Source organism: Brachionichthys hirsutus, chromosome 17, assembly GCF_040956055.1.
Source record: "Brachionichthys hirsutus isolate HB-005 chromosome 17, CSIRO-AGI_Bhir_v1, whole genome shotgun sequence".
NCBI lineage: Eukaryota > Metazoa > Chordata > Actinopteri > Lophiiformes > Brachionichthyidae > Brachionichthys > Brachionichthys hirsutus.
In genome coordinates this window covers 1,790,346-1,808,439 of record NC_090913.1, presented here as the reverse complement: position 1 = coordinate 1,808,439, position 18,094 = coordinate 1,790,346, and the positions used below count along the sequence as shown (strand labels likewise).

Here is an 18,094-nt window from a genome sequence, read left to right as displayed (position 1 = left end):
GGGTTCGCAGTAAAAGCAGCAAGGAGACCTGAAGGAGTGGGGGGGAGCGAAAACATGGAACAGGAGACGGGGACGGGAGGGGAGGCGCAGAGGAAGACGAGGAGATGGAAGCTGGGAATGAGCGAGAGACAGACGGGCTCCAGCTCTGCTCTGAACTCGTTTGATCCAGTTGGTCTCGCCAGGCGTTCCTTGAGATGAATTCCTGGGGTTGGCCGGGAGCAGAGCAGGAGCAGGAGCAGAGCAGGAGCAGAGCAGGAGCAGGAGCAGAGCAGGAGCAGAGCAGGAGCAGGAGCAGAGCAGGAGCAGAGCAGGAACAGAGCAGGAGCAGAGCAGGAGCAGAGCAGGAGCAGGAGCAGAGCAGGAACAGGAGCAGGAGCAGAGCAGGAGCAGAGCAGGAGCAGGAGCAGGAGCAGAGCAGGAACAGAGCAGGAGCAGAGCAGGAGCAGAGCAGGAGCAGGAGCAGAGCAGGAACAGGAGCAGGAGCAGAGCAGGAGCAGAGCAGGAGCAGAGCAGGAGCAGGAGCAGGAGCAGGAGCAGGAGCAGGAGCAGAGCAGGAGCAGAGCAGGAGCAGAGCAGGAGCAGAGCAGGAGCAGAGCAGGAGCAGAGCAGGAACAGGAGCAGGAGCAGAGCAGGAGCAGAGCAGGAGCAGGAGCAGGAGCAGAGCAGGAGCAGAGCAGGAGCAGGAGCAGGAGCAGGAGCAGAGCAGGAACAGAGCAGGAGCAGAGCAGGAACAGGAGCAGAGCAGGAACAGGAGCAGGAGCAGGAGCAGAGCAGGAACAGAGCAGGAACAGAGCAGGAGCAGGAGCAGAGCAGGAGCAGAGCAGGAGCAGAGCAGGAGCAGAGCAGGAACAGAGCAGGAACAGAGCAGGAACAAAGCAGGAGCAGAGCAGGAACAGAGCAGGAACAAAGCAGGAGCAGAGCAGGAGCAGGAGCAGGAACAGAGCAGGAGCAGGAGCAGGAGCAGAGCAGGAGCAGAGCAGGAGCAGAGCAGGAGCAGGAGCAGAGCAGGAACAGAGCAGGGACAGAGCAGGAGCAGAGCAGGAGCAGAGCAGGAGCAGGAGCAGATCAGGAACGGAGCAGGAGCAGGGAGAGACCGGCAGGGAGAAGCTAGGAGTTCCTTTAGGAAGCGAGTCGAGGGACGGAGGACAAGGAACAAGAGACGTTCATGACAGGAGCAGACATCCAACCGGCTGCCTGTCTGTCTGTCTGTCTCTCTCCGTCTGTCTGTCTCTCTCTCTCTGTCTGTCTCTCTCTCTCTCTCTGTCTGTCTCTCTCTCTCTCTCCGTCTGTCTGTCTCTCTCTCTCTCATGAGTAAAGATGGAGTGAAAACATAAAATGAAAGAAGAGCAGCGAAAAGTTTAGTTTAGCTTTCTGCAGTAATTGAACCCAAAGAGGATAGCAGACGGCTGGCCCCGCCTCCTTCGGCTCTAACTTTAGTTTCTAGAGGAAAGGAATGGGCAGGGAAATAAACTATTGATGAACGATCGGCATTATTGACTACTAATAACTGATGACTGCGATCCTTCAACAAAGATGATTTGACACGGTAATAAAGACCCAAACATTGATTGATCACTTCCTGCTCCTCCTGCGTTCTTCTTCTTCTGTTTCTGGTGGATTCAACAGACAGCCGGTGTATTACCGCCTGCTTCTGGTAGTAGTACTGCATTACAACCAGGAACAGATCAATTAACGAATACCTGAAAGTCCAAGCCCACCAGCACCGACTCAGAGAAACAGAAGGGCAGGTTCTGTCAGAACCGACAGCCAGGAGACGGAAGGGAGGCTTGTTTTCTCCTTCTTTAGCTCAGGAGGAGGGTGGAGCTAAGCTACTCGGTATCTTTATACACCAACCATAAAAAGTACAAGTGAATCAGAGCTTCAAAATGTCTTCCTCAATATCTCGGCTGATTATTGTCCGACAGTCTGGTGGGGGGGGGGTCTCCATCTCACCCCCGAATTTCATCTGGATCGGATCCGGATTGTGGATATTATCGGGAGTGCGCTCGCATTTGGGCCTGCTGTGCATTTAATATTAGAGACAGATTCGTAACGAGCGTCGTCTTGTAGCCGAGTCGACTCCACTTCGGAGCATCAACGGATTCGTTCCATCTCTGATCCCCGAGGAAGCAGATCCAGGAGAATCCACCATTACTGAAAGTCTTCTTTTTGTGAATAACTTCTAAGCTCATTTTTTGTTAGTTAATGCATTTTCACTTTGTGGTCCTGCCCAAATCTCTTTAGGTACATTTCCAGGTGCGTAGCATTAGCATTAGCATTAGCCACGCACTAGCCAGCATGGCGCGAGGCTCTAGGTTTTTGCAGATGGAGACGCTAAAGACGCGGCTTCAGCTCCTGGTGACTTCTGGAAACAATCGGTCGTCAGAGTTTTAGATGAAACCAAAGTTTCTTTCCTTTGAGATGAGATGAGATGAGATGAGATGAGAAACTCACTGTTGCATTACAGGAGTTATTCTGTGTGAGTGTCGCTGTTTGTATCTGCACACGCACAAACACACGACTAAGGTTGCGTGCAAGACTGGACTTGTGTGTGTAAGGTTGCACTGGCACAAGCACACACACACACACAGACACGCTATACTCACAGGCGGACACTATATTTTAGTGTAGTATTACGTACTGTGGCGCTGTGTGTGTGTGTGTCTTTGGTAGTTGAGATAATCCTCTTAGCGTATGCTGCTTGAAGCTCAGAGTGTATTATGTAACCCCTCTAATCCAGAACCACATCAAGGCAGATAGCAAAAGACCACAACCCGTTGTGTCTCTCTCACACACACACACACAGACGCACACACATGCACACACACACACACACACATCTACCGCCTCTAGACTGAAACAATCTCTTTCTCTCTCTAAAAAAACTTTAAAAAAAAACAATCCTTCACTCTTTCCATTCGGTCTCTGATCCGTTGCCAGGGCAACAGCAGCCATCTTGCCGTGCCCCATCTGTCTTGGGGACACATCGCAGGTTGGCCATAAATGTGGAATGACAGTCTAAGAGGGAACATAAAACAGGATGGAGAACAGGAGCGAGGGGGAAAGTGAGACCAACTTCACAGCCGATACAAGAGAACTGGATCGGTTCTATCGGGACGAGTCCAACCTGGATCGGTTCTATGGGGACAAGTCCAACCTGGATCGGTTCTATCGGGATGAGTCCGACCTGGATCGGTTCTATCGGGACGAGTCCAACCTGGATCGGTTCTATCGGGACGAGTCCTACCTGGATCGGTTCTATCGGGACGAGTCCGACCTGGATCGGTTCTATCGGGACGAGTCCGACCTGGATCGGTTCTATCGGGACGAGTCCGACTTCTAACCCTAAACCTGCAGTAATCTGAACGTTTGGACCCAGCGCTCGGATCACAGGGGCCACAACAGGAACATTGCAAATGTGGGTGCAAATGAAATGGCTGGAGACAGAAACTTATTCGGACCGACACCTGTTAGCTACACAAATGCTATCGTCACCTTGCGTCCTTTACTTTAATGGTTGTGCAGTTTTTTTTCTGTGGTGTAGTCCCTGTTTTGTCCACTAGGGCGACTCTGAAGAGTTGCCAAACAATTTCCGGTCGACACTCGATAGATGATAAAATCTAACTGACCTGGGGCAACAAGGAGTTGCTCAATACCACAAATCTGATTCTTGTTATGTTTGTATTACTTTGATGAAATGATGCTGGTTTTGCATTTTGATGTCATGAGAAAAAATGTGCCTGAATACAAGATCAGAAAATACGTGAAAAATGTACTTTAATTTACTTTAAGATCGATCTGATCCAAATGTCCCGACTGAAAGCGACAGGAGTCACAATGGAGGCCGACCTCCCGTGACCCGACGCTGGTTTCCCTCCGCCTGCACCGGAATGGACGCACAATCCAAGTACAGAAGACACACAACTGCAGCGGATGCTGCACAGATACTGCAGGAAATATCACAGCGTGTATTTTAAATGGTGCCGCGGTGAAGAAGAAGAAGAAGGATGGGGACAAAAGACGAGAGGAAGAACAGAAGCAGGAGAAGCGAGCGGCGGGGGGAACCGCCTCGGTCGCGCCGGCCCGGCTCTGGGTTGGGTTAGGTGTTGGGTTACTGTCTGTGCACAAACACAAACCATGAGTCATTTTCTAAAACACACACACAACTTTAAATATAGACTCATGATGCTCAGACTCCCAGCAGGTCCGATCGTCTCCCTCGACTCGCCAGCGAGTTCCTTTCAAGTCCTGACCCAACACAGAATCCGCTAATTCCGCACAGATTTGATGCCTTTTCTCCTCCGGTGCAACATTTCCATGACCCCCCCCCCCCCCCACACACACACACACACACACACGCCTAGGTCTGCTGCTTTTAACGTTTTCTCAGAATTCTTGTCATCTTAAAGAGCGCTAATTACAGGCTTAAACATGTGGGTATACTGTAGAGTACACACACACACACACACACACACACGCACACACGCACACACACTCCCACCCTCCCAACTCAGTCAGCAAGTGAACATAATTAAAGACTTGAGAAAGCCATGAATGAGTGGGGAGGGGATGCGATAGGAGCAGAGGAGATTAGAAGACATGGAGAAGTTCATCAGGGAGGCGCTTCACGCCGACTCCTCTCGGTTTTCACTTTTACACCAGAACGGAGTTAAAAACGCTGAAATGAACCAGAGGAGCAGCCGGACTTCTATCTCACACGCGTGTGAACGGTATTTAGAACACGCCGCAGCCTCCGCTGCCTGCAGGACAGCGACGCGTCGAGCTCGCAGCACCAAATCAAACAATCATTGCGTTGTTCTCTCCAGCTGCTTCAGATTTCCCAGCTTCCTTAAATGCACCACTGAGACTGAGCTTTCAGTTCTGGCCTCGTCACACGATGATAATATAACAGGCCAAACGTAGAGGAAACAGAAAGGCCTCACATGACGATGACGTCGGAGCATTATGGGCGTGTTACTGACTCCCCCCCCCCCCGGATCAGGACTGCCGCTGTCTGTTTTGTGTTTTGTAGTAAATTATGTCGTTCTTTGATTTGCTCTATACCATTCATCCTACTCTAACACCCCCCCCCCCCCGGTCGGGTTGCATCTCCCCAGCTCTATTTTTAGCATCTCGCTCACATATTTGGAACCTATTTATAGACCCCTTATGTCTTCCGATGAGATGCCTCTATGGAGAAAGGCAGCATCAAACTATTCATACACCTCCCACTTAGCGCCAAGGCCAACCCCCCCCCCCCCCCCCCCAATCCATAGAGGCGGCCTCTTCTGAGAAAAATTAACTCATAGGAACGAGGAACGAATGGAGGGGGTCAGCAGAACGTCAGTTAAACCAACACCGAGCTAAGAGAAACACGCTAAAATAACCGTACTAAGACGTGTGGCGTTCAGGGACCGTCGGAATATTGACAAAATGCAGACAGAGCTGCATTTTTCCCTTTTCTTCTTAACATTTGCCCCTTTAAAAAAAGAGGACATTACATAATTCCCCAAACACTTCCTCTCTAAGCCGAGAGCACTCTGGTGTTTTATCACACACACACACACGCGCGCGCACACACACACACACACACACACACACACACACACACACGACATATCCAAGCAGACAGGCAGCCTGTTCCGGCTGTCTGCATCACAGTCGCTATGACAACGACGGGAGAGCAATCTACAAAAACAGCCACTCAAGAGGATGGGGAGAGCGATGGGGGGGGGGATAAAGGAAGAGATGAAGAGAAAGTGAGGGAGAAGGAGCTAATGGGAGGCGCGTGTGTGCGTGCAGCTCCATGCCGTCCCTTTGCCAGAACCACACGTCTGCTTCTCTCACCTGCCCTCTTCAGGGAAGCAAATGTTGTTTTTCTAAATCTCACAAATACCGGAGTTATGTTGTCAAAAAAAAAAAAAACCTTCCATTTGCAGGAAGCGTGTTGTTGCTCTAATAAATGCGTTTGCTTAGCATCCGGGTGTAATGAACTGGAAAAGCAATGGTGCGGAAAACACACTTTTAATGTTCCAAAATATTTCGCGCGAGGTCGTAACAAAGATGAGGACTTTTCCGTGTCTTCGGGGATCTCGGCTCGCTGGCGGTTCCGATCCTCCGGGGGCTCTCCGCTGTGTTTCCTGCAGCAGTCATTAAGCATCCATTAAAAAACTCAACGGCTCCTTAACTGTTAACAAGCCAAAAATAAAATGGGAATGCCACGCTCGTCGTTCACGTGAAGAATTACTGCCGTGCGGATGTTGCGCCGTTTAGAAGCGCTTCACGTCTTCTCGGCTACGATCAGGATCTGCTTTCACAAAGCTCGCTTGACACAACTCATCCCATGTCTGACCCAAATCTGTTCAAACTTTTGGGAAATGAACTTTTCATGTTGTGAATCCTAGTTCCGTGAATTTCTGCGCCACGCATGAAAGTGAACATTTCATGACAGCAAAGCTCGAGGTAAACATCTGCCACGCCGGAGCCGCCAGAAGCTCCACAGAGGAGACATCAGGACGCACGAAGCCGCACCGAGCAGAGAGCTGGAGCATTCGGAACCGGGACGGGCCCTCCTTGAACAGAACCCGCTTTCCATTCAACATCATCCTTTAACGAAACAGTTCCTCTCGTTGGGAGACACAGATACCAGCTTCCTGTTCCAGGGTTCAATGAGAGCACGGATTCATGGCTGCAGCCAGCAGCCACTTAGCTTAGCATAAACACTGGAAACATGTGGCTTGGCTCTGAACCTGCCAATCAGAACCGCTAAAGATCGCTAATCGAAAAACTTTAATATGCTAAATTCCTCAAATTCAGATTTGAATTTGAGGAATTTTCGTTTTTGTGCCTGTGTCTGTGCTAAGCTAGCTGCTGCACATCGAGCCGGGCTGCGTGCAACGTGACCTGGTTTTGCTCAGCAGAACCATTTCCCAAACCTCTCGTTCCTCCTGTTGATGATTTGTATTCTATAATGGTTATTGTGGCTGTTGGTGAAGCCTTCCTCAGGAGAGACGGCCGCTCAGAAGAGTTTCCTTTGCTGTAATCGTTGTCGCTGCTATTTTAGGAACAATTCAGGAAGTGATCTGCAGCCAGGTCGCTGACACCGCTTCGGCAGCAAACCCAGTGAGAGAGAATGGAACACAGAGAACAGGACGTCTACATCTACATTTCTGTGTTTACTATGGTGCGGGTTGCCTAGCAACGCAGCGCTAGCTGCGTATCACAGAGCATGTTGACTTCAAGCATCAAATATCTGATCGGACTTTTCAGTATTTAGGATTTTTCCAGTTATTTTTATTAGATTTTATTCTACGTTTAATCACGTTCCGTCAACAGAGAGAATTCAGCGTCATCGAGTTCTCATCTCAACACAGGAAAGAAAAATCTAACGTAAAGTTTCAGCTGAAAGCAAGAGGACTGAATTAACGGCCCCCATGCGTGGATGTCTTTCGTCTGAGAGGAGTCCAGCTCAAATCCGTCTATCCAGTCGGACGCGTCGGTTTTAGGTCTAATTCCAGACGATAGTCAGAGTCATCGGGCGACTGCTGGGCATTAGCAGAAGACTCCCAGCCTGAAATGTTCTGGTGTAAACCAGTCATCAGACCGCAGCGTAGCAACGATGACAGTCTGACCACACAGTGATTCTGCCTCACATTGCCCCGCCGTGTCCCCACGCCATCTTCTCTCCCGTGTCTCCGCCTGCAGTATTATCAGATAAAGTGTTTTTCCCTCCTCCTCTGCAGCCACCGTGGCTAAAAGACCCCGGCTGCAGCGCTAATGGCTATCGATGCAGCCGAGGGCCCCGCGCACACGCTCGCACACGCAAACATTCATAAAACATTCATGACACTGGTTCAATAGAACGTGTGTGTGTGTGTGTGGGGGGGGGGGTCTGGCCAGCCCCAAAAAGAACAACAAATGTAATTTTACAAAGAAGGGAAGAAGCAGACGATACAAAATCGTGATGAAGATGCGTGGCCTGCGATTGGGCAGATATGTGCATGTGTGCGTTACAGAGCTGCAGGTGTAGTGGGGCAGCCCGTTTTGTGTGTGCACGGGATCTCTCCTGCCACAGACCAGCTTTAGAGCTCTCAGCCCGCCATCTGAGCCTGAAGCAGGAATCACCAAAGACAAGGGGCGAAGAGAGGAAGACGAGCACGGGTGGGTGTGAATGATTTACAACGAAGGACGGGGAGCGGCCACAACAAGGAAAAGAAAACGGTCAAATGAAGGGTTGAGGAGGAGGAGAGAGAAGGACCGCTGCGTCGAGCAGAGGTCGGCGTGCGATGGGTGGATGAGGAAGTGGAGGATGGAGGACAGGCAGACGACTACGTGAAATAGACGACTCGTAAGAGAGGCTGACTTTTAGTTTAACCACGCAAACCCGTGACAGGAAGCTGGAGGCGATGCCTCCTCGGCTGAAGTCATTTTGATGAGGGGAGTGAGAATCTTCTCATCTAGAGTGCCCCCTACTGGTGTGGATGTCTGATCCGAGGCCAAACATGTCCCACTCATGTCCCAAACCTCCACAGGTGTTCAGAACCACTGGAGGGCAAAGGCGTGACATAATTCAAACTGTCTCTCAGATAAACCGACAGAACTGACATCTAAACACGGCGACCCAACCCCCAGCATCATCCCCAACAGCAGCTAAAAGGACCTTTCTGGGGGGGGGGGGGGGGTCTGCTCACACACGAACGCTCCAAAACACGTTTCCTGTCGCAGTCACAGTGGCGTTTACGTGAAAATGTAGTTTCCTGAAAGAAGAACAAAGGCCAGTGAAACTAGCTGTGCAAATATGAAAGGGCTGAGACGCGTGCAGGGCCTTCGTGCCACGCCTTCGTGCCACGCCCACCGCCATGCAGCCATCGCTGGAAACGCTCAAAACAAAAGATCTCATGATTTTTAACCGATCAATAACTGGTCCTCTTGGACAGGTGTGAGTGTTGCACTCCGCTGTGTGTGGCTCAGGTGACGAGAGGGAAGAACTGCTCTCTCACTCATCCAAGGGTCCGTGTTGAATGCGAGCGTGTTCCTGGAGAACATGTGAACAAGCGTGGGAGGAAGGGAATGTGGCTGCAGCCGCCCAAAATCAAAAACATCCAGCGTGAGTGTGTGTGACAGAGAGAGAGAGAGAGAGAGAGAGAGAGAGAGAGAAGGCTGGCAACAAGTTTAAAAAGACAATCAGAAAAATGTGAAGAATGTTCAGGCAAGAAGGTAGCGCTTGCTAAGTTGAAAACGTGCCTGTGATGTCACGGGTGCACGGCGACGTCGCGCTCTGCATGTGTGTGTGTGTGTGTGCGTGTGCACGTAAGTGCCACTTCATGCCAGCCGGGCGGTTTAAATATAGCGCGCATGCAACAATGCCAACTGGCTGGAGCAACGCTACAGCCACCAAGACTCGTCGATGCTACATTAGCGGCGTGCTAATGCTGCTGAAACCAGAGACGGGGTGAACGGAGGGAGGGAGAGGGAAAACCCAGCCACCCACACGCCAGCCTCAGCTGCCAAACGCTGAGCGTGACAGTGTGTGTGTGCGTGCGCGTGCGCGTGTGCGTGAGTCATTCCTCTGCGATGTGAATGCCAAGGCCTGAGGACGGCTGGAGACAGATTGTCCTGAGCTACTGTGTCTTCGTGGGACTAACGAGCCCCTCTGTGGCCCTCGCCGCCCTAAACGGTGCTGATTGGGTAGTCGGGTTCCGACTGGATGTTCCATCAGAGACACGAGTCGCGTCTCCATTTAGCCGGGTCTGACCATGCAGGGTTCCCTCTCCCAGCCGCGTTGTGCGTTTTATGGCGCTTCCTGCCATCGCTAATCCTCTTACTCCCAACAATGGAATGAACCGGTTCTTGGCACCGTTGTGACGGCCGCGTCTGCCGCAGGACGAAAGCTTCCTTCACGCCGTCTTCAAACGCCGGAGACAATAAACACAGGGCATCAACAGCGGGTGTCGAGGCCGGCCAATCGGAGGCCTCGTTTACATGTCTGGGCAGCGCTACGCTGGCAGCGGCGGAGCGTTCGGCGGCTCCGTGACGCTGCAGCTCCGTGACGCGTGACACAATTCTGTCAGGCAGCCATCGCCGCCGGCGTCTGCAGGGACCGCAGCGAGGACGCCTCCAGGTGTGCAGAGCGAACAAGCAGACCACACAGGTGTGAACGCAGAACCACACACACGTGCGTTCCGGCGCTGTGGGTCGTTAATGGTCAGAACAGAATATGTCAGAACAAGCGACACCTTCATGACCCCCCAGGGAACCAGAACCCTTACAAACGGACGCCGTTCGTCTCAGCGTCTACGCAGAACGAAGAGTTCAGAATATGTTAATGAGCCATGGAGGCGGGGCCTGGCGTCTCTGAAGGAGCGCCATCGCCCCTCCTGGACAGGTACAGGGTCGGAGGCGTCGTCAGATCCCGGATCCTTTTACCCCCAGCGGGGGCAGTCCAAAATCACACCGACATTCACGTTAACGCCACCACGACACGCACTCACACACACACGACACACACACACACGCACGCACGCACGCACACACACACACTCACACACACACAACCCACACACACGCACGCACGCACACACACACGACACACACGCACACACACACACGACACACACACGCACGCACACACGCACGCACACACACACGCATGCGCACACACACACACACACACACTCACACACACACAACCCACACACACGCACGCACGCACACACACACGACACACACGCACACACACACACACGACACACACACGCACGCACACACGCACGCACACACACACGCATGCGCACACACACACGACACACACACGCACACGACACACGCACACACACACACGACACACACACACACGACACACACGCACACACACACAACACACACACACACACGACACACATGCACACACACGACACACATGCACACACGACACACACACACACGCACGCACACACACACGCACGCACACACACACTTGCTTTAGCAATCATGGGGAGGATTTCAAATCATAATATGAGCATATGTGGTCAAACCAGTATTTAGAACACAAGACCTGCCGCTTACGGCCCTCTGTGCCTGTGTGTGTGTGTGTGTGTGCCTGTGTGTGTGCGTGCGTGCCCGTGCCCGTGCCCGTGCGCACTGGCAGCCTCCTTGGCTTTCCTAGAAGGCTCCTGCTTCTGCAGTGACTACATACAGCCATCTAGCTGCGGCTCCGCTCTTCAGAGCGAAGGCAGACTTTCCTCTCGTTCCCTTCCAAACGCTTTGCAGTTTAAAAACAAGCAACGACAGCAAGTCAGAAAGCATCACGAGAAGAACGCCAACGCCAACGGCGTCACCGCGAGGGACTGGGCGAGGGACGGGGGTGAAGGACGGCTCCATGTCCTTCAGCGCTAATCTCTCTGTTCTCCGAGCGTTTGTTGGCGACCATCTAAGGGGCAGCCTGGCTGCATGTCCAGAAGGGCCACGGGGAGGTCGAAACCACCGCCGCCTCCTGAAGCTGCAGCCCGTCAGGCCCGCCTGCCAAACTCAAGACATTCCGATCGAGCTTTTCGAAGGCGGAGCTACTCGGCTCGTTGCAGCGACAAAAGGGACAGCATTGTTGACATTCCCGGCGTGCATCCTTTGGTGTTTCCCAAAAGGAGGCGGAGGCTTGCTTGCAGGAGTTGTGGTTGTGAACGGGGGCGGGGGGGGGGGGTTGAATGCGTCAGTGTCCACCTCCTCGTGCAAGCAACAACCTGAAAGCATCAGGATATCCTGTTACAAAAACGTGTTCATTTAAAGGTCCGATCTGCAGCAGAAGGAAGGCCCAGTTCTGAAACGTTACTGAAACGTTACCGCTGCCCCCCCCCCGACCAACAGGAAGTCTCCGCTGGATTCACGCCACATTATTTGTGCAAAGATGTGCAGTTTTGCTGCAGAAAGGAGGACGTCCGACGGCGGCACGTGAACAAGTCGCACTTTATGAATGATCCCACTCACACACGTGTGGAGTAACTTCTGCGGCAGCCGAAAGGAGGCCGACTGCGACACGGTCCTATTAAAAGTGAGGCTGCGGTCGGCCGCTTGGCTTGCAAGGCTGCGACCGGCTGTTTCTCCTGAGACTGGCTGGCGACCGGCTGTTTCTCCTGAGACTGTGAGACGGAGGTTACAGGACAGGCTGAAGCACGAAGTCGCCGGAACCGTTGCAACACAAACGCTGCCCGAGCCGACGGCACCGTTTGTACCCGAACACAAAGAAGAGGAAGGAGAAGTTGCTTCTGTGCAAATCAGAAGTCAGCGGCGCTCCAGAAGTTGGTGCAAAGTTCCCCTGATCATTTAAATCGACCTCCGTGCAGCAGGAAGCAGCGCTGATCACAGCGTCAGGGTTCACACCCCCAAATCATGCAAGGTTCAAGGCCCCCCCCCCCCCCCTCAAAAAAAGGGCTAGTGATGGTACTGACATGCAAATAGTAAAAAAACGCCATCGATTGTGTCATTAAACCGTCACATTATATAATTATTCTCTCTTTTAAAAAAAGGAGTTTTTCCAGATGAAAAACGGCTAAAATCATTCCTTAAAAAACAAAAACACTGTCAATAAATATAGTTTCATTGATTACAGACTTCTATCTCAATATTCAAAAGTATTAGGAAAACTATTTGTTAATAAAATAGACAGCTTTATTGAAAATAATAAATCATTAAATGATCGGTATGGATTTCGGTCAAATAGTACGGAAAATTCTAGAAGACATTACGACAGAAATTGTCAGAAAGAAAATACACAATAATTGCTTTAACTCTGGAGGACGAGGAGCTGCTTAAACAACAACGACAGCAACGTGTTGAATTTGACGGTAATAAGTCAAAACGCATGAATATTCAAAGTGGACTTCCACGAGGTTCGATTTCAGGACCTGAACTTTTTAGTTTAGATACAAATGATATTTGTGACGTTTCAAAAAATACTGCAATATGTCTTATTTGCAGATGATACAAACTTTTTTTTAGTCAAACTTAGCTGACAATATTGAAGAGGAAATTGTTAAGTTACAACTGTAAATAAATTATCTTTCAATTTGTTAAAAAAGTAAGTTTGTGACATTCGGCAATAAAAGAAAGACGGAAGTTACTTTATCTATGAACAACGTAAATATTGAAATGTTTACTTCTGAAAATGAAAATCATAGAAGACGACACGACTTTAAACGTCAAATGGCACAAAGAACTTTAAAACAAATGCGCTCGTCTGTTTTGGTGTAAAATTGTGGAATTCTCGGGAGAATGATTTAAAAAGTTGTCGACATATTTTGGAATTTAAAAAGAGATATAAGAAGAAACAATTGACTTCATACCAACTTGATTCTTGACTGGATGCATTAACTGTAAGTGTGTGGTTAAATATTTGTAGCTCAGGTGATGGGGGGGCAGTGACCATCTTGCAGAGATTGTGATAAAAAAGAAAAATGGGGGGGGCAGACAAACATAAGAATGTAACTCTTCAATCTGCTGCTTTCTAATCATGGAAATGTTCAAAATATTTAAAGTGTGTGTAACGTTAAGAAAGTATTTTCATGAAAAGATTAAAATACAATAAAAACACGAGTTTTCACAAGAATTGAAGAAAAAAAAAAGTAAAGTGCGTGTTTTCACAACTTTTCACCGGGGGTGCACGGGGGGGGGGGTCAAAGCGCTTCGGGGCCCGGAGACGGAGCGCGTGACGCGGGCCGTCCTTACCGCTATCAGCGTGCTGCTCCTCTGCTCCGCGGAGTCCGGCTCGGGCTGCTTGCTCTGCGGCTGCTTGCTGCCTCCGCCGCCGGCCCCGGCCGCCTTCTTGGCCCGCTGCTCCAGGCTCCGCTGGTGCAGGCTGACCGTCTCCCTGCGCTCCAGCTCCAGCTGCTCGGCGTGGGCTTGCTGGTAGCGGCTCTCGCAGCTGACGTGGTGCCTCCGGCAGCCCTCGATGCGCTGCCTCAGCCGCTCCACCACCGTGCTGTGCTTCGTTATGCCCACGCCGCCGGTGGGTCCGGCGGCGGGGGAGGCGAAGTCCCCCATGGCTGGGCCGAGCGGCTGCTATTTGGGAGGAACTTTTCTCCCCGCCACCTCCTCCGCCTCCTCCGGCCACCTCCTCCTGCACCTCCACCACTCACCGGCCTCTCCGGATGATACGGCCGAGAACAGACACCGGAGCCGGCAAGAAAAATAAACCCGCGGGGGTTTAAAGGGCTGCGAGCCCGAGACTCACGCGGGGGAGAGGGTCGGTTCCGTGTCCAAACACCGGCCCGAGCCCCGAACAGAACCCGGCAGCGAAGCCGCTGCCAGCCGCCCCGCGACAGCGCGGAGGAGCGGACGTCAGCGGGCTCTCTACGACCATGCGCCCGCGAAGCGTCCCGCGGGGGGACGGCGGCGGCGGCGGCGGCACGAGCAACAGTCCACTCGCCGTTTCTCCGTGTCGTCCGTGGAGAAAAAGTTTTGCTGCTTGAACCGAACGGGCTCCGGAGTTTCCCACTGAACTTGCATCTCATGTGGTTTTTGGTTCGAAAGAAATCCCGGTAAAGACGCAGAGTTGAGAGAGAACGCGAGAAGTCCCGGTCGTCCCGGTACGAGGCGGCTGAAAGAGCCCCGGACGCAGTGGCGGAAGTCCGTCGTCACTGGCTGCCGCCCGCCACCATCACAACAATCAGGTCCGCGTCTCCACCATGCCGGCGGAGTGATACCAGGACAAGCGCCGAGTCAAAACCAGCTCGAGGCTGCGAGGACCGCCGAAGGACGCCCCGAAAACCCGGGCTGGATCCGGATCCAGCCCGGGTTTCCAGAGACGTTTATGAATGGAGTGAAATGTGTCAAATGAACGGGCTACATGTTTAACACGGAAGAAGATAATACTGAGATAATAATATGTTAATAAAGCATGAATAATGCAAATCAAGGCCCGTCAATTCAGTAAAGATTTTTTTCAACCACATACTTCAGTGATACTCATTTTTAATGGTTTGTAGATGAATGTGTTCATTTTGAACCCCCACATACACGAACTGAACTATTTACAACATGTAGAATATATAAAAATATAAAATAATGTCACTAAAATGCGTCAGACCTCATCATGCTCCAGCGTGTGTGTACCTCATTAAACGTATTAAATGCTGGTTCCCTGCTCATGTGATGCTTGTTTTTTTCACATTTTACACAAAAACAACCTGGAGCATAACATTAAAAAAGAAACACCCTAAACTGATTAGAAACAAAGACCTCGAGGAACGGCTTCCAATTCCCACAAATAGATTTAACTGCTGTCGTCACTTTTCAGCTAATTAAAGTCTAAAATATAATCAAACGCTAAAACAAAACGAGGCAGCAGGAGCTCAAACGTCAGGAACACACCTTCAAGAGACAAAGTAGGGCATTCAGGTGAGTTTTCAATCGAGCACAGCTCAGGTGTAACAGTGGGATCGGTTTCACATCCATTTAAAGACCCCAACAGGAAAGTGATGGAAGATAATTGCAGCTAAAAATACTCGAGACAGAAAGAAAAGTGTTTTTTGTTTTTTTTATGGCTTCATGTTAGTCCAATACATTTTGGTTGTGACTCAGAACAACATCTGGACCCAGAACTTTTTTTTTAAAGCACTCTTATAATGGATGTTTGCTCTTCTGACTTTGTGGATTATGCCTTTAATGTTAAAGAGTGACACAATGACATAAACATTGGATCTAGATCCAGCTCTGCAAACCAGAACTGATCTATTTTAGTTTTATCTCCCATGCCAGGGAGTTCTGAGCTCCATCCCCGACCGTTCGGCCTATATGTGCTCCCTGGGTTCTTTCTAACCGTCATGGCAACACACACACACGCACACTCGTTCATCCGTCACACATACTGCACACCCGCAGACCCGTCTCCACGGATACACAACTCGCACTCATCGACAGCGTGCGTTTCATTCGGATCGGTGTTCCTAATATTGCTGAGGTGACTCATCTGAAGTGTTTCACTGTGTCGGTACCGGTTCCTGATCGGGCTCACTCAGAACGCACGCTGAGTCCATTCAGGAGGAATCGAGTGTTCAGCATCAGGATGCTGCCTCTGCATGACGTTAGCAGCTATAAATGAATTCTGGAGGGCCGAAGAAGACCCAAACACCGGAGTATTACACAGTTACTAGTACTACTACTACTGTACTTTCGGCTTGTCCCCGTTAGGGGTCGTCACAGTTAGTATTTAAGGACATTTAATGTGCTGCATTTCTTGTGAGGTGTTAAATATGATCAAATACTTTTTCAAATACTTTACTTTTTGATTAAGATACTGACTGAAATAAAATGACTACTACTACTACTACTACTACTACTAAATACAAGTTTTTGTGCCTCTTAATAATCCCTGCGTGCCAACATAAATGCCCTCGCGTGTCTTAGGATGAGGACAAACTATTCCTTTGATATTCCCCAGCTTGTCTCAGCGCCGCTAAAGCAATCAATCAATCCCAGGGAGTTGACTGAACTCCATTTCACGGATGCTCCTTTTCATCTGTTTACTCATTTCGTTTGAAATTCAGAGTATTTGAAGACAGTTTAAACCCGCTCCTCTGCAGTATTCCATCCGAGCCCCGGCGCTCTTTCCAGGGAGGCGCAGGAAGGACACGACGCCAAACGGGCTTTGTTTTCAGGACACTGAGGAAGAACTCAAATGTAGCCAGAAAACGACGGACGCCGTTTGATGGCGAAATAATCGTTAAACGCACAACCAGAAGAGACGAAAGAAAATAAACAAACAGGAAGCCCACATTTCTTTTATGACGTCATGACAAAAGAATGGAAACTATAACAGAGGCCCAATATTACAACTCAGTTTCTGGCTGTTTCATCAGCAGCCATTCGGGGGGGGGGGGGGGACACACACGCTGCCAGGGCTTTCCTGGAACTCCTTGCCTTTCTCTTTGCTTCTTAGACCAGGAAGGATTCGGTTGATTTGTTCTTGCCCGAGGTGAAGCTGAAGCTCGGCTAGGCTAGCAACGTTTAGGGAACCAGATTCAAACCTCTAACCCCAGAGAGAAGCAGGCGGTTTGGGATTCGGGTCTGTTGGTCAGGAGGGCAGCGACTCGTCTTTGGGACTCGACCCATCAGCCCACCCCCACGTCCACCGTGGCTGAAACCACACTGCAGCTTTCAGTCTTCTGCTCTTGTTGCACTGCTCCTTTACAGTGATTTGCTGGGTCATTCCTTTAGCTCCTCTGTACAGCGATGCTAAGCTAATCCACGGTTTCTAATCACTGGGAGTCCTGCAGCTGTGATATTGACGATCGGTGTGTGGAATGAGACCCACGTGTGTGAGCCGTGTCTCAACCGAAGCACAGAGCAAGACCGTCCTCGTCCTCGTCCTCGTCACTCGGCGGGACTGAAGACAAAGTGAAAACATGTTTTCTTCCTCTTCTACTCCGGGTTGCGTCATATCGAGCACAGTTTGATGCAGACGCTCAGCTGTGTGTGTGTGTGTGCGCGTGACCGGTGCTCTGGTGCTGCCGGTTTAGCACTTCAGGAATGAATGGAATGTTGTTGCACACACACACACACACACACACATAAGCGCTTGCTTTCTCCTGTTTCATTACTTCTCTGTTGTCATCATACCATTCCTGTTTCCTTCATTTGTCTTCTAATGAGATTTTATTCTCCATCCGCTTTGGGGGTCAGGACAGGCATCATGGGGGGGGGGGTGTCTTAATAAAGGACACAGGACAACGTGTCTTAATAAAGTGATTATTAAGACACGTTGAGCTGTTTTCACTCTTTTCACTGTAAAGAATGGAGAGGAACAATGGTGAGAAGTGCGTCTGTTCGTTTCTCACGGTCATGCCAGTTTGTCTGCTCACAAAGGTGTGGACTCACACGCACACGCACACACACACACACACACGCACACAGACACACACACACATGCATAGAAACACGCTCAGGGTCAACGGGGAACAGAAAGATGTCCGTCGACTCTCTCTCCTCATCGTTTAAAACAAGCAACAATAAGCCCCCCCCCCCCCCAACACAACGTGAACGTCTCCCCCCTCGATGGCAGTGTGTTGGTATTTTTCACCCTGTGATGACCCCTGGCCCATGTTCA

The 18,094-nt window shown here is 50.6% G+C and overlaps 1 protein-coding gene across 1 annotated transcript in view; it reads right to left on the bottom strand.

Moving 5' to 3' along the window:
* Nucleotides 1-14,054, bottom strand: part of maml3 (mastermind-like transcriptional coactivator 3) — a 57,911-nt gene extending 43,857 nt beyond the window's left edge. Inside the window, exon 1 of the mRNA XM_068750893.1 lies at nucleotides 13,717-14,054. Coding sequence (XP_068606994.1) covers nucleotides 13,717-14,031 — 315 coding nt within the window. The 5' untranslated portion in view covers nucleotides 14,032-14,054. The remainder of the gene's footprint in view (nucleotides 1-13,716) is intronic.
* Between the last annotated feature and the right edge of the window lie 4,040 nt (nucleotides 14,055-18,094).